The sequence below is a fragment of the Pteropus medius genome, unplaced genomic scaffold, assembly GCF_902729225.1.
Source record: "Pteropus medius unplaced genomic scaffold, Ma_sr-lr_union100, whole genome shotgun sequence".
In the NCBI taxonomy this organism is placed as follows: Eukaryota; Metazoa; Chordata; class Mammalia; order Chiroptera; family Pteropodidae; genus Pteropus; species Pteropus medius.
The window spans coordinates 4,612,778-4,633,223 of NW_024355206.1; the positions used below are offsets into that span (position 1 = coordinate 4,612,778).

At 44.7% G+C, this 20,446-nt stretch overlaps 1 protein-coding gene and 1 long non-coding RNA gene across 6 annotated transcripts; one reads left to right on the forward strand and one right to left on the reverse strand.

The window, feature by feature from the left end:
- Window positions 1-6: 6 nt before the first annotated feature.
- LOC120599387 (uncharacterized) lies at window positions 7-15,583 on the reverse strand. The gene is made up of 7 exons (XR_005651893.1): window positions 15,552-15,583; window positions 14,122-14,576; window positions 12,214-12,341; window positions 8,479-8,664; window positions 6,989-7,119; window positions 3,184-3,309; window positions 7-579 (listed from the first exon to the last, which is right to left on the reverse strand). It is a non-coding gene; the product is annotated as an uncharacterized LOC120599387 (long non-coding RNA).
- On the forward strand, window positions 797-20,436 carry TM6SF1 (transmembrane 6 superfamily member 1). Of its 5 annotated transcripts, XM_039858453.1 has the most exons (9): window positions 1,436-1,549; window positions 3,414-3,511; window positions 4,850-4,953; window positions 7,273-7,355; window positions 7,973-8,094; window positions 9,783-9,887; window positions 11,626-11,718; window positions 11,905-12,024; window positions 18,969-20,436. In XM_039858453.1, exons 2-9 carry the CDS (start codon window positions 3,491-3,493, stop codon window positions 19,158-19,160), a joined length of 840 nt encoding a protein of 279 aa, XP_039714387.1. In that variant the 5' UTR covers window positions 1,436-1,549; window positions 3,414-3,490; the 3' UTR covers window positions 19,161-20,436. The 5 variants fall into 5 exon arrangements, with proteins under 5 accessions (XP_039714386.1, XP_039714384.1, XP_039714385.1 ...); XM_039858450.1 differs by lacking the exon at window positions 18,969-20,436 and having other exon boundaries at window positions 799-1,756; window positions 11,900-12,084; XM_039858451.1 differs by lacking the exon at window positions 18,969-20,436 and having other exon boundaries at window positions 802-1,756; window positions 11,963-15,102.
- Window positions 20,437-20,446: the final 10 nt, after the last annotated feature.

Genomic DNA, 20,446 nt, shown 5'->3' on the forward strand with positions numbered 1-20,446 from the left:
TAGCGGAGGTCCCCAGGCAGACTTTCAGCATCGCACTCATCTAAGTTCCTTGAAAGAAATTGCATAGTCCCCTGCCCAACCCCTGATGCATTCCGGTTCTGTAGGTTTAGGAAATCTGGGTGCAGCTGATGCCCAGAGCCCACTCCCCGACTCTCTGTGGGGCCTGGAGCCAGGTGCTGGGATATGGCTTTCCTGCACCCGAGGCCAGTCAGTCTCCTTGGGGCCCATCTACCTGCAGGGTGGATGGATCACTGACCTGACACGGAAGGCGGGTTTCTGACTGGTGCCTGGCACCCATCCCAGCTGCAGGCGTGTGGAATTTGAGTTTTTGCCTCAGTTATTGGTAGGTATTAGTGGTCTGTGGAACCTGTGACTGATGAGGGTACTTTCCAGAAGTCCCAGGGTCATATGGCGAAGGTTATCCAAAGTCCTCATGTCAGGCCATGGTGGTATGGAGGGGTCTCAGCCTAGGAGTGGTGCTTTCAGCAGCTCTCAAGGGCCGTTGAGGAGTCTCTGGTGTGGCCGGTCATTGGAGTGGGCCAGGCAGTGCTTCATCTAGAACTGGAAGCCTTGTTGATGCTGGAGGATGAGAGGGAGTGTCTGTGTGGGACCAGCGGTGACTTCCAGGTGAGAGTTCTCAGAGCCCACTGAGATAGGTGTCCCCTATGTAGACAGGGACCTCTCTTGTTCATCCACAGTGCCTGGCACATAGGGGTGCAGAATATATTTTTTCAATATGTTTTTAAGTTCATTAATAAACAGATGACTGAATTCCTAATGTCACACAGGTAGATAGTGGCAGGGTAGTTATTGGAATCCGGGGCTCTGGACTGCTAACCCCGCCCAGCCTCATGGCCTCATGGCCTCATGCTGCCCGCAGGGCCTTGGCCCCCCGTCTCCCTGGAGCCATGCCCATTTGCAGAAGGTCCAGGGGCTGTGCCCAGCCTCATTGCTCCTTGGCCTTGGCTTTCCAGGTGTAGGGTCGGATGCTGGCCCTCTGGCCCTGGGTGTGGGTGGCTAGCTTCGCTCTGGCCTCAGGTCTGGCCCAGACTCTTCCCCATGTTGGGCTGGCCTTGTCCTCTGGTCCCTTGGATTATACACATCGTCTGTGGCCCTTCTTCCTTGAAGAACAGCTAATGATTTTTTAAAATGGATATGACACAGCCACCCAGGAACAGGGGTTGGAGGAACTGGCAGCTGATACATTGTCTGTGCAGGGGGCGGGGCAGGATGACAAGAGAGGGAAGACCTGGTGGCTCCGGTCCCCAAAAGGCACAGGGGACAGCCCAGAGGGGTCGAAGTGCAGCAGATACACATATCTACCCCCACACTACCTGAGTTGCAGGCAGAGGCAGAGCTGGGAGCGACTGAGTTTAACAGCCAGGAAATTCCCGGCATGGACGTGTTTACTTTGAGTGATGGCCTTCCTGTTCTGGTCCTTGCAGGTCCTGGACAATTGTAGGGTTTGCTGCCCTCATCCTGCTCCTGGTAGCTCTGTTGGCCAGAGTCCTCGTCAAAAGAAAACCACCCCGGGACCCGTTGTTCTATGGTACGTACGTCTCTATGGCAGGGAAACCATTTGTGTTCCCTGAAGATCTCGACAGGGCGGCCCTGGCACCCACCTGTAAAGAAGCAGGAAGTGAAGGAGTATTTCAGGATGACGTGGCCCTCACCTCCAAACTAAGCCTCTCTCAGGCTGTGGACCCTACACTCTCCCAGCTGGAAGCCCAGGAAAGGAGCTCCCTTGAGAGTCAAGGTCAGAGGTCAGAGCTCACAAATGGCAGGATTTTTTTGCCTTTTTTAATGGCCAAATAACATTTTCTTTTTCCAGACATTTAGGTTGTTTCCTTGTCTCAGGGCTTGCAGGTTCCCTGGGGTGGCTCTGCCTCAGGCTGTGGGTAGGACTTAGGGCTGTCCCAAATGGCTCCCAAGGTGTGCCCTTTTTATGGCAGACACAGAGATACAGATGAGGCTAGTGGAAAAAGAGCCATGTCTCTTAGGGCCTTGGTTTGGAGCTGGCCACTGTCACTTGCACACCGATTAGCCAAGGCAAGCCAGTCCTTAGAAGAGCTGGGCCTTCTGTGCCAGACTTTGGGGCCTGAGTGCTTGCTCCTGCCCCAGCCCGCCTGTCTCTGATCTGGCCCCTCCTCATCCTTCTAGACTGGTTTCCTGCTGCCTTCTTCCCTCCTCCCACTCTGTGCTCCATGGAGCGCACGGTTAGTGGAATTCAGGTCTCTTCTGATTCTTTGGGGTTGAGCACCCTTGCTCCTACACCTTCAGCAGTCTGTCCTTGTCACAACCTTGAGCACGCACTGCAGCCTCAGGGCCAGGCCTCGCCCTACTAGACTCCTGCTCACTGGAGGGCAGATGGTCCTTGTCCCCTTTGACCCAGCTTCTGACACTCCTGTTGATAGAACAGTAGACTGAGCATGTGTTGACGCTTCCTTTCTGGGAGATAACGATGGCTGATCCGTCAGTGAGACCTGGGCCAAAGACCTCCACGAGGCACAGAGAGGCCCTTCCGCTCCCTCTGGGCAAAGTGTCAATGCTGCGCTCCTGGCTGCGGACTCGGCAAGGCTAGCTTCCCCTGTGAATTAACTTCCCCACTCTGCTCTCCTTTTCTTTATCTGCAGGTTTTCTTATGTTCACCATTAGATTTTTCTACTGTCCGCGCCCATCGCGTAGTTTAAGACATCAATTTGTTATAACTTTGAAAATGCAGCTTTACTGATAAACATGCACTAAATTTGATCGCTTGTTGTTTCAAAAGTATTTTGTTGATGGTAGTTTTAAGCCCATTTAGATGATTCTCACAACCCTAGTAAGATTCCTGAAGATGCTATGCCTTCTCTTAATATATTCAATTGGACTGTGTCATATCCATTTTAAAAAAATCACTAGCTGTTCTTCAAGCCATGGTCACTTGCACATCAGCCACTGTCTTTAAAATCTCCAGTGTGGAGCAGAACATGCTGAACACTGTGAGTGGGTCTGCTTGGTAATCACTGAGAGAAATGATCTCTTCTGAGTCATTATTTTAAACCTGGTGGTCACCTTTATGCTCCCCTGGCCACTGCTTATAGGTTTTGTTTGCACTGTCCTGGTGAGGTGCAGGTGTAGCCCTGGGCAGCCACTTGTAGGGAGTGGAGGATGGAACAGAGTGGGTGAGTCTGTCATTCTTACCCTCTGGTGGGTGTCCCCTTGGTGAGAGCACGTGAGCCGTGATGTCAGATCCGGGACACAGGCAGAGGTCCTGCTCTGTGCAGAGGTATACTCCGTTAGGCCATGTTCACAGTGTCCAGTCATATTCTGGAAAGCATGAAAAACAATCCATTATTACTGGTGAATGCCGAGCTCTTAGCCACCGTGTCCTGAGCTGCCAGCCGCTTTGTAAACTGCTCTCTTTGCTCCAGTGTACGCAGTTTTTGGATTTACCAGCGTGGTGAACCTCATCATAGGACTGGAACAGGACGGAGTCATTGACGGGTTCATGACGTACTACCTGAGAGAGGTATGGGATCGCTACACAAATATGAACCTTCAGCCAAAGGGCCGGCCACCCAAGCCACTTTGCTCAGAGATGAAATCCTTTCACTTGGTGTAAGCAAGTATGATACACGGTATTTCACTGACTGCCAGAAGCAGAAGCCATTTATTCACATGGAAAGTGAGGATTAGGTCATGGGAAGCAATTCTTTTCGATGTGTAGTCTTAATTTCTGTCTCACACCTGGTCCACGACCTTTCCCCTTAACTTGTATTTAAATGAATGGAGGGTTTGTGTGTCTGTTATTATCAAGATATCTCTACATCTGAAGTCCGTCTTAGGTGGGTAAAACACCAAACGCTGAGGCCATATGATTGCAGTGACCTCCCCATCACAGCATCAGAGCTACCTGGCACCGGAGAAAGCTAGTCCTCTTTTTTTTATTGGATGGTGTGATGAATCCAGCCCCAGAGAGCTGAAGTAACTTACTCAAGGTCACTCACACAAAAAATAAAGAGCAGAGCTGAAAGTAGTCTTCATCTGGTTTCAAATAATGGGGAACATTATACAAAGCTTCATCCCCTATGTGAGGGAAGTTTTAAGACAGGGAACAATGCAGTCGGCTTTGGGAAGGAAGGGCTTGAAAGGAAGGGTGAGCTGGGACATCAGTCAGGAGGCTTTGAGCAGCTAGGATGAGTAGGAGTTGGGGACAAGTTGGGGGTGATGGGGAAAGGTCCAAGATGAAGTCCTGCTTCCTGCCTCCATGTCTGATGTGCGAGATGGCATGATCCTAGTGCAGTGACAGAGACTCACCCTCAGCATTTTTTAAGAAAGGAAATAGCAGTGGACTGTTAACATTTTCTGGGTGTACTAGGGAGGTGCAGAGCCTTCGAATGAGAAGGGACAGTTTGGGCAAAAGCTTCGAGATGAGACATAGCCTGTTATCTCCACACTGCCAGCCTGGGGCACAGGTTTGCAGGGATGACGCTGAGTTCGGTTGGGGACACGCAGAGTTTTAGGCAGTTGAGGGACATCCTGGCAGATGTCCCCGCTGGCAGGGCTTTGCAGGTCTTGAGCCCTGAGGAACGTTCCTGGTGGAGAGGTCGTGGGCCATCGAGGACAGCTGGTACCTGAAGGTCTGAGAGGATAGAAGGTGGGAGAGAAGAGGGACGAGGAAGTTTTGGCGGCTCTGGGGTAGTTTCGTGGTCCTACCAATTTCGTAATTTTATAGGACGAAGAAGTTTCATTTTAGCAGACTAACACAAATTACTTGTTCCACTTTACTTGGAATACAGGCCCGGCGTTCTGCATGGAAGCGTCTGAGTCTTACTTAAAGCGGCCTTCTTCTTAATGCTTCCCTTAGGGTGAACCGCATCTGAACACTGCGCACGGACACGTGATCTGCTACTGGGACGGCTCTGTGCATTATCTGATGTATCTGGTGATGGTGGCAGCCATAGCCTGGGAGTAAGTCAGTGCACCTGGTGTGTGTGTGTGCGCGCGCGCGCGCCTTTGCCACCTCAGCGCCCCATAAGTGGGGATGTAAGGAAAACATGCAGAGAGGCAAATACACAAGCAGGCGTCAACGGATACAAACACATGCTTGATGGAGACGAGTTACAGGTGGCCTTATGTTCTGTGCTCCACTGCCTTTTGAACATGTCCTTCTGGACTGGGGTCTGCTTAAGTCCATTGTAAACATGAACCATAACTTCTTTATCCAGCTGTCTGCTGATGGGCATTTAGGTTGCTTCCATATCTTGGCTATTGTGACGATGGGCACATGCGCATAGAGCTTTACGCATTGTTTTGGTTTTCTTTCAATATATACCCAGAAGTGCAACTGCCAGGTCAAAGGGTAGTTCTATTTTAAATTTTCTGAGGAACTTCCAAACTGTTTTCCAGTGGCTTTTGCAATCCCACCAACAAAGTATGAGAATTCCCTTTTTCCCACATACTCACCAACACTTGTTTTTTATTGATGATGGCCATTCTGACAGGTGTGAGGTGAGAGCTCACTGTGGTTTTAATTTCCAGTTCCCTGATGATTAGTGATCTTGAACATCTTTTCATGTCTATTGGCCATCTGTATGCCCTTTTTGGAGAAATACCTATTCAGGTCTTCTGCTCATTTTTTAAGTGGATTGTCTTTCTGTTTAGTTCATTGAGTTCTTCATAAATTTTGGCTATTCATCCCTTATCAAATGTATCATAGGCGAACATCTTCCCCCATTCAGTAGGTTTTCTTTTCGTTTTGTTGATGGTTTCCTTTGCTATGCAAAAACTTTTGTTTGATATAGTCCCATCTGTTTATTTTTCCTTTAGTTTCTCTTGCTGAGGAGATACAGCAGAAAATTACTGATAGCAATGTCAGCGAATTTACTGCCTATGTTTTCTTCTAGTTTTATGGTTTTAGGTCTTAAGCCCAGCACATTCTAATTCAAAACTTCAATCCTGTGTCAGTACAGAGCTCTCTCTTCCCCTGTTCGGGTGAAGCGCTGAGGCTTAGGGGCCTGCGCTGAGGCTGGGGTGCACAGTCTGTCCTTTGATACCTTCTCAACTCACTGCGCTGGCTTCTTGGGAATGCATGTGCGTGGGGTTAAAGGAAGAGGGGCAGTCTAGTGACACGTGCTGGCCTCTGGGTATTGGTACCTCCATCAGGACACACTAGCTGTCCGTGTGGCACACCTGCGGGCTCTTTGAAGACCCCTACCACAGGGGCCTTTGCACTGCACCCTCCCCGCCATGAGCACAGCTGACTGCGCTGCCTATGCTGGTCCACCCACAGCTTCGTTGTGCTGGGCTCCCTGTAGCCCAGAAGGCACACCCTTTGGGGCGGGATCCTTTCAAGATGGCTCACGTCCAGCTCTGTCCCAAGCTTCCCCTTAGCTCCAAGTTAGAGAAAGCCATGCATTCTTTTCTTGCCCCAGACAAGGTTGGGAGTCAGAATGACCTGCTCTGTGCCTCCTCTCCCTCTGATCACGAAGTCAAGGGCAGCTCCAGCTAATCTTCGACCTGTCCTAGGCGCCAGCCTCTCTTCGTGAATGTCCTCAAGCTCTAGGGCACATGTCAGGTGTTTCTGAGAATGCCTGGGCTCTGCTTGGAGGCTGCCAGTTTCTACATCTTCGTTAGCTTCCAGCTGGGGAAGATGCTTGCCTGGCATCCTGCTGACGGTCCATCATTGCTCCCCATCACTGCAGATGTGCCTCTTGCGATCTGTCGCATTTGGCTTGGGGGTGGGGCAGAGCAAGCAGCACAAAGTATTCTCCACTTCTGTCCCCTTCTGACACCCTCACAGCCCCTTACGCAGGTGGGTCACGGGGTTATCAGTTGAAAGCACTTTTCATCAACATTGCCTATTAAGATCAGGGGTATATATATGTCTAGCAGCTCCTTCAGCACATGGGGTACACCCCACTTATTATCTTCATCTCTGGGACTCTGGCCAAAAATTCTTTGACACCAGGGAACATCCATTAAACATTCTATTACTTATACTTACAGTGACTTAAGATATGGATCCGATTTCATTTCTTCTTTGAACCTTTCTCGTCTCACGCATAGCAGCGACGCAGGACCCCTTTCAGTGAGAGGCACATTGCAGTTAACGGCTCAGTGCGGCAAACCTAATTCCTGTTCAGAAGGACACACAGGGTTCCAAAGTTGATCGCATGTGGACATGGAGTAAATTTTGATTCGCGTACTCTTACTAATTAGAATGGAGATAATACTGCGGGTTTGTGAATAGTATTCTAAGTGCACTAAGCCAAGATTTTTTTTTTACAGGGAAAGTTATAGAACCATTGGTCTATACTGGCTTGGATCTATTACTATGAGTGTTATTGTTTTTGTGCCAGGAAACATTGTAGGTAAGAAACTTTATCGTAAAATTCACTTTCCTTTTCTCAAACAATGGGGATTGTTTTCAAACAGAGAAGCTGTTTGGGTTGTAATTGAACCAAGAAATTCCAAGCTTACCAAAAAGCTGTTTTGCAGTATTTGTTTTCCCCTCTTTAATCTTACCTTTTAAGAAATGCTTTTGAGCAATTTCCAGAAGTGTACACTGAACAATTAAGAAATTTCATATCAGTGATTCCTGACTTTCGAAGGGATCTAGAGGGGGTATTGTCTTTTGATTACACTCAGTATACAAGTACTTCTTATAACTCTTATTCTATTTAACTCTTGACCCACTATGAGAAGTTGATAAATGTGCTTGAGAATTAAGACTCTTGAAAACTAATGTAAAGGTTATTCTGCATGCAAGAAATCAGGGTTTTATATTAAATATATTTTTAAAATAGTCTAGATAAGACATGCCAGTTAAACACCTAATAGTTTTAAAGTTGACCTTTTTGTGTGTCTCATTAAAAATACTGTCCGGTCCATAGCAAAATTTTAGGTGACGAGATGGGGAGGTATCCTAAATGTTACTTATTTATGCTCTTGGTAAACTTCTGACTTTCTCTTTCTGTCTTTTAAATAGGGAAGTATGGAACACGCATTTGCCCTGCTTTTTTCTTAAGCATACCATACACTTGTCTTCCTGTGTGGGCTGGTTTCAGAATCTATAATCAGCCATCAGAAAATTATAATTATCCTTCAAAGGTGATTGTTATTAAGTTACATGTAACCTGTTCTCAAACTCACAGGGTTCACTCACATCCACTAGCTACGTGCCTCCACGAATCGGAGTATTTACGGCAGTCAATCAGTGTGACTGTGTTGATTATGCAGCACTGGCTCACACTTTAGTTTCAGTGGCCAACGCTGTCTGACTATGGCTGCTTCCTGTGCCAGTGCTCACCTTGGCTCTTCCCTCAAATTCTGCGTGAGTGTGCCGAGTGTGTGGTTTGCCTGGGGCCGCTGAAGGCCTGGAGTTTGAGCATCTGGGCGTCCCTTCCGGAGATACCTATGCATTTACTGCCCCAAGGGGAGGCTGGGGAGATAATGCCCTTCAAGAGGGCACACACAGTCATAGGGTCTGATTACCAAGATGTCCAGGCACATGGAGACCAGCTTCAGGACGTCTTCTGAGACAGCCAAGTGCTCAAGGTGAAACAGAACTGGCCGGGCAGGTACTCTGTTAAGGTCTTCATTTCTGAGCTAGTGACATCTTTCTAAGTTTCTCTTCCTTTTATAAGTATTAGGTCCTTAAGCAAGATCCTTTAAGCAAAACTTAAATATATGAAAATATGAATTACTAGAGATAATCGGAACACGATTATTCATTTTACTAAAAGATTTACCATAGAATTCATCAAAATACATTTTAATTTACAAACATTTCATTTGCAAATATTTAGACAAATGCCATGTAAACCGAGGTCGGCACACTGACAACTGGTACTCCCTTACATCCTTTTGAGGAGTGAGGTGGTTGTTAAAAAGAAAAAGCAAACAGTAGCCCGTCTTGGTCCTCATTCCGCTGCTTTTGAAGGCTCCACGTCAGTGTGTCAACAGTGCTCATGTCATGAGACACACGACTGTTTTTTTTCCCTGTTAAAACACAGGGACGGCCAGGGAGAAATGGACACTGTCACGCAGTGCTGATAGGAACATAAATTCAGAATCGCTCTGCAGAGCAAGTTGGCCGGGTCCTCAAGCTTAACAAACTTAATCCTTTAACCTAGTAATTCCACTCCCAGGGCCCTATCCTGAGAAAATAAGCAGAGAGAAGCTGTCAGAGATTTATGTACAGTGTTGCTTATCACCACCTTAAGGGCAACGTGAAAATGCCTAAATGTCCAATCATTGAAAAATAGCCAAAATATAGTGCTTCTATATGACATTAAGTTTTAGAATTTTGACTTGTGTGGGAAAGTATTTATAATATATGTAGATGTGGAGTTTCAAAAGAACAAATACAAAGTTGTTTATACATTAAGTCCTAATTTTGTGAAGAATAAATGTGTACACACACACACACACACACACACACGTATCCAGAAAAATATAGCAATTATTAATAGAGGGTGATGGGTTTATGGTTATTTTTTAAATGAGCAATCTTACGTTTATAATCACAAAAATGCTATTTCAAGAAAAAATATGAACTCAGAGCTAGAAGGGCCCTTCAAGATCATATGGCCCAATCTGCTCATTTTGCAGATGAGGAAACTAAGACTCGGGATGGAAAATGATTTTCCTAAAGTTGCATGCCTGCTGGTTTATGATGTGAATCGTGAATCTGCAGAGTTCTCTCATGATCCATCATCACAGCATTTATGTTTTGGCAGATCTCAGATTCTCCTTTAGCACTTTGGCCTGCTCATTAGTTATAAACTCTATTTTAGGTCATTCAAGAAGTCCAAGCGAAGGACCTGCTGAGAAGACCATTTGATTTAATGTTGGCTATATGTCTCCTCCTGGCAACTGGATTTAGCCTGTTTAGAGGCTTGGTAAGAATAGCAAATCAAAACTTTAAATACAAGATCTAGGTCTGTATCTCTATATATCAGACTCCCTAGCACACCAAGATATCCCTCTCATTAGAGCCTGGAGAGCTGGACCTGCTTCCTGCCACTCTCCCACCTGGGCCAGCCCCAAACCTCCCCTCTCAAGGGGGTGGTCCATTCTGGCTGCTTCATCCCACCTCCTTCGGGTCTTGAGATGAAGCTCTAACCAGAAGTATCTTCCTTCCCCTGTTTAAGGGCACCTGAAAAAACTAGCCAGTAGAGTCTCATTCTTTTGATGTTTCAGATTTAAGTATCTTGGGTAAGGGTGATAACTTAAGACTGCAATAAAACTGTGGCCCATAACCTCTGTGTGTTTTCAGGAGCAGAGGGATGGAGCTGAGGAAGAGCTATCAGAATAAGGAGTCAGAACCCTGGCCACTTAACTAGCTGTGTGGCCTTGGAAAAATTACTTAACCTCTTTGGCCCTGTTTCTTCCTCTCTATAAAATAACAGAATCTATCTTATAGTATTGTTTTGAAGGTTAAATAATGAACATCAGACACCTGTAGAGGGCCTTATATGTAGTAAGTGCTCAATAAATTACTGATGTTACTATTTTTATTGATCAATGAATTCTTCACAATGCCCTGATTTCATGATTTATTCTTAGTAGAAACAAATTAGAGCAGCCAGAATTATATGGTTAATTATACTCAGCTTCAGTGGCAATTACTAGCTGTTCTAAGCCTGCTCCAGGCACTGCATGACCTTTGGGGAGCAGTGGTGAGTGTATGCTGATGTTGTGGATTCAATGTTTTGGAGTTGGCTGGCTGAGTTCGGGGTGAGAAGCTGTCTAAAGGTGTGGAAGGAGAGTCAGTTTACAGGAGAGGCACAGGAAGTGCAGGGTAGAGCAGGGCCACAGGCTTTGCTCGGGCCAGAGCAGTGAAACTGTTCTGATTAGTTTACCGTAATCCCCAAAGTCAGAACAGTAATGGGCCCTAACCGTGCTCCCGTGCAGGATAGGCACTGCCCTGTGCACGTGAGAATGTCGGGGTGCTTGGTGGGTGGGGCCTTTAGGTGGGGGCCCCTTTTTACCAACTCTGCCCCTGGCCTGTGTTCATGTGTGTTATCTAGGTGGGACATCTATGACCATGGACATGGGGGACGATGCCCAAGGGAGGTGACTCAAAGGGGACCCAGTAATGTGCCAAAGATACACTTTGTCTATTCTGTGGCCTAAAATCCACTCTGCCATGACTAAACCTGCTGTTCTCTTTAAAGTGGACACAGGAGGTGACTTTGGACTAAAGGACCCTGCTTTCAAATCCTTGTCCTTTACTGCCCCCAAAGGCCATATACTCTGAGGCACTGGACAGAGGAAGGTGCTATTTTTGAATCTTGCAAAGCATAGTAAGACGAGCTTGGAATAGAAAAGCACTCTTCTCCCCCCGGGGAACAGTTGGCTAGTTATTCCCAGGAAGAGTGAAGCTGGTGATCTAAGGCCGGCTGTGCACTGGCTAGTGAAACCCAGACACTTAAACTGAACACTCAACAGGCACCAGCTCCTGTTCCACTGTTAACCTCTGCTTAATCGCCTTAGAGTAAATCTGATGAGCTTCTACAATAGTTTTTGTTACATAGCAAAGCAGCTTGTGACTAAACCTGGCACATTTAGCCTTATCAGCAAACTTAAGAACCAGGTGTGACTGCATCTCGGTAACGAGTTCATTTCTGTTCTCAGATTGCTTTGGATTGCCCAGCTGAGCTCTGCCGATTTTATGCACAATTTCAAGAGCCCTATTTGAAGGATCCTGCTGCTTACCCGAAAATCCAGGTCCTGTAGTTACAAAGCCTAAGACTTTTCTGAAATCAAGTTCCTCTCTTTAAAATCGGGGAAACTGTGGTCCCATGTAGGAAATGAGAATTAACATTTTCAAAAATGAGAATGTTAACTTTTTGTGCTGTTCTTCAGGTCAGGTTAACTAATAGTTTGCTGATGTTGTTTCTCTGTTCAGTACAGATGCTGGCTTATCTGTTCTATTCTGTCCCTTACTTTGTGGTTGCACTTTATGGCTTAGTGGTGCCCGGATGCTCCTGGATGGCTGACATAACACTGATTCACGCTGGAGGTCTTGCTCAGGTACTAAGAATATGCTCCATTACGAAAGTTTACTGGGAATTTGGCTGGCATGGTTGAGTATCTGAAAAACGTCTCTGCTCAGTATTTTAGGGTAGGAAATACTAATCAGACATGGTGTCCCCTTTTGTTTTACAGCTCTTTATAAGACATTTCTGCATATACATTACATTTAAATCTCACAGTAGCTACCTGGTAGGTGCGCCATCAGTTGTATAGATGAGGCCCAGCGAGGATACATGCTTTGTCCAAGGTCACATACCCAGCAAGTGGCACTGCTGTTTATAGTACCATTTCCCAGTCTCTGAGCACCACGGCTACTAAAGAGAATTCAGAGCGGTTATCTTTAAGATGTCTCCCTAAATTTCAGATTTCAGAATTCCACTATGCTATGTTAGAACCAGGGAACTCGTTTTAAAAACACTCTGCTCCTGGGCCTGTCATTCCACTGCTCCTCCTGCTACTTAGCCCGCCTCTGGCTAGGAGCAGGTGCTCAGTGAACAGAACACTGCACTGAAAATTAAAGTAGCTGTGGAATGATTTTACACGGAGTACACATAACAACTAGCACAACAAACTGATCTCATGAATAAGAAAGAAAATTAATTTTATCTTTTATTTCCTTACTATAAAAAACCAAATGAACTTATCTTTTAAAATTATCTTCACCTTGTTCATTTCAAGCAGGCATAAGAATGGGATTTATCCAGATACTCTAGGCATGTCCAGTTGATTATGATCATGGCATAGTAATTGTGATGGTGGCAAAAACAAACAAACAAACAAACAACAAAACACTAGAAGGTTTAGAAGGTTGAAAAAAGTCATGGCATTTATGGGTTAGTGCATTTGGCTAGATCCTTCCAGTCTGAGGTACTCTGTAGGAGCTTAACTCCTGTATCAATTGGCCTCTGAGGAAATTGGTTTTGTTATAGATGCCATTTCACTTACATCGCAGAACCCAGCAATGGCATTGAGGAGGTAGTTACTGCATTGATATCCAAAACGTTGGAGGCACCAGAAGCAATGGTTCCTATCCTTTCCTGGAAGGACTTAAACTAATATTTATCCTCTTTGCAGACCTCTAAATTCCTGATTCCTTAGGCTTCGGTTTTAGGTCTTTGTTCCCCTATCTTTCAATACCAACTACAAGCTGACGACTTCCAATTTTGTCTTTAGCTCAAACTGTTCCCGGTTAGTTATTTAAATTCCAAACTCAGGCCTTTCACTTGGATGTCGCAGTCATCTCAGACTTAGTGTCTATAACAGGAGTCTTGGTTCTCCCCACAACTGCTCTTCCGTTTGCCCCCAGCTTCCTTGCAGCCAGCAGCTCAAGTTGAAAACTTGGACTTACTAATTTTATATTTCCTATTCCCTCATCTTCTGTATCTAGCCTATCATTGGGTCCAGTTAGTTTTGCCTCGAGTGAGTCTGCTGCCACCGCAGTAGTCTGAGCTGCCATCACCCTGCTTTGTGAGGACCACACTGAGATTTCCTTATCTATGTGTGCAAGCACAGGCTACACGCTCTTGGAGTAGCAAATACTCAGTGGCTTAACACAATAAAGCTGTATTTCTTGCTTGTGCGATCATGTGGGATCTTTCAAGAGCCAGGCGAGGCACCAACCTGACCGCAAGGGAGCCAGGTAAATGTGGTCTTCCTGTGTGACGGACACACAGCATCATCTCTGCAAGTTTTCAAAAACCCTCAGAGATGAGAAAGCTGAGGCTATGGGCAGCTCATTACTTGCCTAAGGTCACAAATTTACTAAGTGGCGAACTAGGGATATGAAATCCTGTCTGACCCCAAAGTTCACATTCTTCTCCACTGTTAGCCCTCTCTTCATGCAAACAATTAGCCACGGTACAGACCCCATAGCACAACTAAGACTTTGTACATGGCGGAGAGGGGCTGAAGAACCTTCGGGGAGTGGGATGCAGTGACACGTGAGCTAGGCTGTGAGCTTTATCAGACTGAGGATGCAGCATTATATGGGGTGTACAGCAGGTCAGAGGGTAGAGTAAGTCTTGGCTTTTGTTTTCTAGGCCTGACTCCCCTGCCTCATTCTGGGGCAGAGGGCCTCCCACTCAGCCCTCTTACCAGGCCCCTTCTTTAGAGGATTCGATGCTCAGAGCTAGACAGCTCTTCGACTCTGCACGCAGTCGCGCTTCCTCTGCACGTCACGTGCCTTGGTCTGCCCCATACCAGGCCCATGCAAGAACAGTATTATCAGCTAGGAGGCTGGTGAGAGTGAGGCCAGGTGTTGGACCAGGTGTTGGTCACGTCTCAGAAGACAACTGCAAAGGCCTAGTTATGTGGACAGAGTCAGCCAGCCGTCAGGAGGGTGGGAAGGCTTGGGGCAAATGGGGAAGACTAATCTCAGACTGTACCTGATGGTGCGAACTGCAGCCAGGCACTTCTGAGGGCAGAGTAGACAGCAGAGCATCTGGCAGCAGCAGTGGCAGCTTCGGCCAGAGCCCAGGCCTTGCAGGAATCCTCCGGCTTGTCCATCACTGCTCAATTTGACAAGGTAGCCTGAGCCTAAGGACTAGATCCTGTAAACATCAGAAGGATTTTTCTCCTGACCCAGCAGAATGCTGTAATCCGAGAATCACGTGTCTGACATTCCCATAGCTCTTGGCCAGGCTTTAGTATCTACCTAGTCTGAGTGTTCAGCCCAAGTTATAAATCAGTGCATACAATGAGAATGTTGAATTCCAGTCACATGATTTTTCTACTTAGTGAGTACTTACAAAATGAATTTTCATCTTGGGAGGGTATCTGACACATTCTTCATAGAAAGCACTCTCCATGACCTTGACCAGCACCCCTAGCTTGCTAAAACTGCCATTCCTAATTTAGAAGTTTTATGTAATTATGGTTTTATGCAATCATGATCCCATTAACTTTATCAAAACCTGTAGTTATTGAAAGATCCAGTGAATTCCCAAGAGCCTATGTGATTTAATAAGAAAAATATCTTTGAAAAACTTCTAGATCAGTGCAAGTCAACAGAAAACATTGTTAAGGAGTCACTAGTCCCTGATTTCAGGCCATGTACAATTCTGCCACATCTGCTACCTTCAGAAATCAAAAAAAGCAATGAAAAAATACCTGAACAGGTATTTCAACGGATTTTGTATCTGTGTCCTTGGAAGAGCCCATTGTGCTTAGCACGGTCCTAAGCTCCTCAAACCAGAACAGAGTTTACACCAGAGTTTCACTGGGGACTTACTCATAGCCCAAGTGTCTTCTTATATTAAAACCCTCCCCATAGGATTAACTTGAAAAGTATTACAGGCTCTTTAGATCTACTCATTAGCATTTTCTATCAATTGAAGAATTTTTCTCTGCTAAAACATCACTGAAAATGAAAAGAAAAAATCAGAGCCGATATAGTCCAAATGGCTAAGAGCATTTCTGGAGGCAGACTGGCTCGAATCTCAGCCGGCCCCGATCGGCCTGGTGACCTTGCTGCTTCTCTTGGGTCCTCAGTTTCCTTTTCTGTAGAGTTAGGATAATAACAGTACCTGATTGATGGAGCTGCTGTGAGGATTAAATGAGGTCACACCTGTAAAAGGCTTTGAACAGTGCCTTTGAACAGTGCCGGGTACGTAATGACCTGGGGACCATGTTGCTACTGTTTCTGTTAGAAGAGTCCCAGGAAGAGTCTGCAGGGAAAAAGCCTTCTGTTGCTCAGAAGATTCACTCATTAACCTGTAGCTTGTACGTTGTGCATAATCACCTACAAACTGGAGAAAGCAGGAGAAAGCTCTGGGACGGCTTCACAGCGGGATTGGCAGGTAGCCTGCCCACGGCCAGGTAACACCCATAGCCTCGCAGGCAGGAGTAGTTGTGCTGCGGTCGGGCGCTGGCCTTCCCGTCTGGGCTGCGGACCCCACTCCTAGGCCACGCAGGCGCCATGCCCAGGGTCTGGAGGCTCCTCTGCAGACAATCTGGTTATCAACAGAGCTGACTGCTATGTCCTCCTTTACAGAGACCTTTAAGTATCTGGAAGATTTAGGATAATTGGGATACTAATGCAAATCTCATTTCTATCACTTGCTTCTGGTGTGATTCATCACTAACCACCTTTATTATTAAAACTAGACTTTGGGTTTAATATCTCTAAAAGCCTATTACCCTTTAGTGGGGACAGATGGTCTTGAAATTGTCAAAAGGTCAGCAAGGGGACCTGAGAACAAAGAGCCCAGGTGTCAACAAAGTGGAGCACAGATCCTGAACAGGTATTTCAACGGATTTTGTATCTGTGTCCTTGGAAGAGCCCATTGTGCTTAGCACGGTCCTAAGCTCACCACAAAGAGCCACTCACTGCACCCGCATGGCGACCCTGGGAGGCCGGCTCCGTCATTATCCGACTTTTACAGATGAGGAAGCCAAAGAGGTTACATACCTAACACAAGGCCAGACCGCTGGTTTGTGGTGGAGCCGGACTGGACGCTGTGTCTGCTTCCAGATGCAGTGTTCTTAACCACTAGACTATGCTGCTCAGAACGCCCTACGGAACAATAGCACAGTCCTGATTAGCTGTTTATACTATGTCGGCCAAAGAGCCTGGCTACTGTCCCAATGTTCACATTCACTTCTGCCTGTATTTATGTGGACACATGAAACTCTTTTCAGTTCTCCTTTCTGGAAACAGGAATATGATTTTCAGTCACCCCTTCCAGTTTATCTCTATAAATATAAGACAACTATTAAAATTTAACCTTTCTTTGCTTTTATCACCCCATTTTCTATCCCGATCACCCACTCTAAGAAAAAATCAAAACATATAGATGCATTGGGAGGAAGCTACGGTTGGGTGCTCACTCCGCTGAGGTGTGGCCACCATAAATACACCATCAGAACTATGAAAAGTACCAGAAACTACACGTAACTGGCCTCGGGCTTCTTCTCTCACGTACAGACGCCTCCTGATTAGAGTATGATCTTTGCCCCTTGCTCAGTAACTGTGAGGAAAAAGGCCTACTAAAAACGAGTATAAAAATAGAGAAATGCTTTGTAGAAGAGCTTTTTGTATTTTGACAGTCACAAGACCATTATTGTAGAATGTTTATTGAGCTCTAAAAATGCAGTCGGTGGCACACAAAACATTAGACGCAGTACCTGCCCGGTGGGCTTACAATCTAATCTAAGGATACGATCATTTCTTAATGTTGCCGTGAGTGTGCTGTTTGTGAAAATGAGGTATTAACTGCACCGCGAGTGCAGGAGTGCCTGCAGAATCGCTGACTTCTGTGCCGGCTTCCCCATGCAGTAGGCATGGTTACTCATGTTACCCATCCTCTCAAAGTACGGTTGGCATCTCCCTAAAGGCAGTGATTTTTGTAATGTGTGCAAGTGTCTATAAAAAACACCAAACCCACATTTCTGAAAATCGGTGTTCAAATCTGGCCTCTAGTACAGAAGAAAAAAATCGGTTATGCAGTCAGACAAACACTGTTATTCCAAATAGGCCCTAGGGAAAAAGAGTGACAGGGACCAAACTCCCCTTCAGTGTTCCTAGAACAACCACAGGAGGGGCAACTCAGGGCAGCCTCTCAAATGCCATTTACTCTCACAGTCCAGAGATGAAGGGCGCAGCAGTTGCTGGGCTGTTTACTCATCTGCCTTGGGGGAGGTGCGCGAGGGCCTCACGGGTCACAATGCAGGTGTCCTTGGCAACACACCACGCTAATTTAATTTCTATCTCCAGAGAGTGGCGAAACTGTACCAAGCGTCCCCAGAAAGCGTCAGTAATTTGTAAAAAGGTAGCCTGCTAAAACATCTGTCACTGATACAAATCCATAAACATGCTGCTTATGAAAGCTTGTCCTTTTCTTGTCATAGTAAAGTCCAGTGTTCGGCAACACCTTTACCTGTGAACCACTTAGCAGAATAAACTGATTCTATATGGAAGGAAATGTAAGATAACTGACATATATTTAAAGCAAATTAGTTTTTCATTCTTATTTGTGCCTTTAGATTCTTTTGTGTCTTTACTTTGATCCTGATAAACTAATAATTCACCACTTATTACAGTTAGATTCCCAATTCTTTATTCATGTATATCTTGAATTTCAGTAAGATAAGAAAATGCAGTCTCCAGGGTTGTATTTTGTAATGATACAAGGATCCCGAGGAAATCTTCTCACAGAAGCATTTTCTAATACAGATTTTCCCCTGTACTTATGAAAAGTATCAAAAAAGACCAACCGTGACATTCTGATGGTATGTTCTAAACAAGTATAGAAGTACAAATGGGAAGCCCCTGCCTTTCTGTTGTGTAAGCTGACCAGCCATACTTCTAAATCAATGATAGTTTGATTTGAAAGGGCTGCCTGCAGGTACGTTGGTCATTTATAGGAGTAACCGTAGTCCTATCCCCATGGGTGCTGGTAACAACCTTATCTTACACAACCCTTAGCATTTTTTAAGTTGCATAGGGAACAAATACGTGAATAAATAAACAGACAAAAATACATAATAAAGGGTTGTGAGCTCTTGCTCCAGGAGTAGGTGAAAGACCGATAAATGAAACTGAGGTCCTCAGTGCTTCTCAACTATGTACTTTCTTCATTTTTATTGGAACACATTTTGGGAGCCACAGCTGAGTCCTTATATAGGATCTCCAGAATGCAGACCAGAAAAAAACTGAGACTTTACTCAGATTTTTCTGTTAAGTTGAACTAATGTTTGATATGGGGCACTGGATGGGTTGAAACGTAGCTGGTTAATAAAGCCATGCTAAAGAGGGTATACTTTATTTGAACAGTCATGTCAAGACTGACCCTAAATTCACTGAAATACTGAAGACTATGGATTGTTTGAAAGGACTGGTTTCGAGGGCAAAGAAACATGGTCTGAATGAATCATTCAGACCTCATCGTGCGTCCAGCTGAACGCAGACTTCATGCTCACCCTCTTTTTCTTTAATGCAACAGGCTCAGTTTTCTCACATCGGTGCTTCTCTTCATGCGAGGACTGCTTATGTCTACAGAGTCCCCGAAGATGCGAAAATCCTCTTTCTAGCATTAAACATAGCGTATGGAGTTCTTCCTCAGCTCCTGGCCTATCGCTGTATCTACAAACCAGAATTCTTCATAAAGACAAAGGTGGATGAAAAAGTTGAATAAAAACATTATTTCATGCTGTTCTTCTCTAGTTTACTGACTTTTGTTATGCTGGTTCTGATATTTTGTCCCATTGTACTCCCTTCCCATAGAAGAACGCTTAATACATAAATTCTTCTTTTGTACTATATGCGTGAGCTATACATGGTATTATCTGGGTAAATTTTTTTTCGAATGAAAACTGAAGCTGAGCAACTTTTTGTTTAAAGAAATATATTCAAAATTCTTTGTGAATAAATTTGACCATCTATCGCAATACTGTTTGCACATATTAAATATAACTGTGAAAAATTACAATTTAGCTCCTGTAACAGTGAGCATGGAAACAAAACTCTTCAAAAGTGAATATGGTTTATGCATATTAAAAATTCAAAATAGCAGAGGCTGGAGAAATATTTTTTGCATATAAGATGTATATGCTTATCAACATCGATATAAAAGGCAAATTACCAAGTATTTTTAAATGTTATTTGAAAAATGTTTTCCCAAGGAAAGTATATTATTTACTGCTGTTACTAAACTTTTTTGTGAGTCTAAAGAGCTAAGGAAGGATAGATAACTTTATTGTTATCTTTAATGGAATATTTGTTTTATTGGTGACTGGAGATATTTCTACTGTATTTCTCTGTATATTTTTAATAAAATTATTTTTGGCCTTTTATGAAGATAAATCTTATTAAATTTGAAACATTTTATATCTTTTTCTGAAAAAGTTTTGTGGTGTTTGGGCTTTTCACTTACAAAATTTATCAGTAATATGTTCCAATTCAAAATCCCATCTACATTCTCCTTATGTTTCAGTGTGAGCCATGAAGAGCCCTTTTGATGAAATAATTAAATTTCATTAATTTTAAATTAAAATACTGAGAATTAAAAATACTTTTTAAGGAAAAAGTAGATTGTCATTCCTATTTTTAATGAACTTTTCATATTTAGAATTGTGAGTACAATAAAAAAAATCGATATTTGCTAAGTGAGAGAAACCCCAAGTCCAGCTGCCTCCTCAGTGCCCTACAGTGATAATGGACTGGTGCTTTCATGCCCTCGGCTGCCATCATCACCGTCACCATCATCATCATCAATGGTCCTAGGCTTTTAGAGCTTTCACATTTTCTCTTCATGTTATTTATTAGCTCTTCACCGAAATAAGAACACTAAAAGAAAATGAGGTTCAAATCAATACATGGATAATGTCAGGTGTCTGAATTTAGGGTCCACTGAGTTGGTAAATATCTTAGATGTACATGCAATCATGGAGCCTTTCCTCTCCCTCCTCAGTGTTTACAAAA

Coding starts and splice junctions, on each gene's coding strand:
- TM6SF1 (XM_039858449.1), top strand. CDS start 1,564: ATGGCAGGGAAACCATTTGTGTTCCCTGAAGATCTCGACAGGGCGGCC. Junction 1,757..3,413: donor GAGCTCCCTTGAGAGTCAAG/GTCAGAGGTCAG, acceptor TCTTTGCTCCAG/TGTACGCAGTTTTTGGATTT. Junction 7,356..7,972: donor TGTGCCAGGAAACATTGTAG/GTAAGAAACTTT, acceptor TCTTTTAAATAG/GGAAGTATGGAACACGCATT.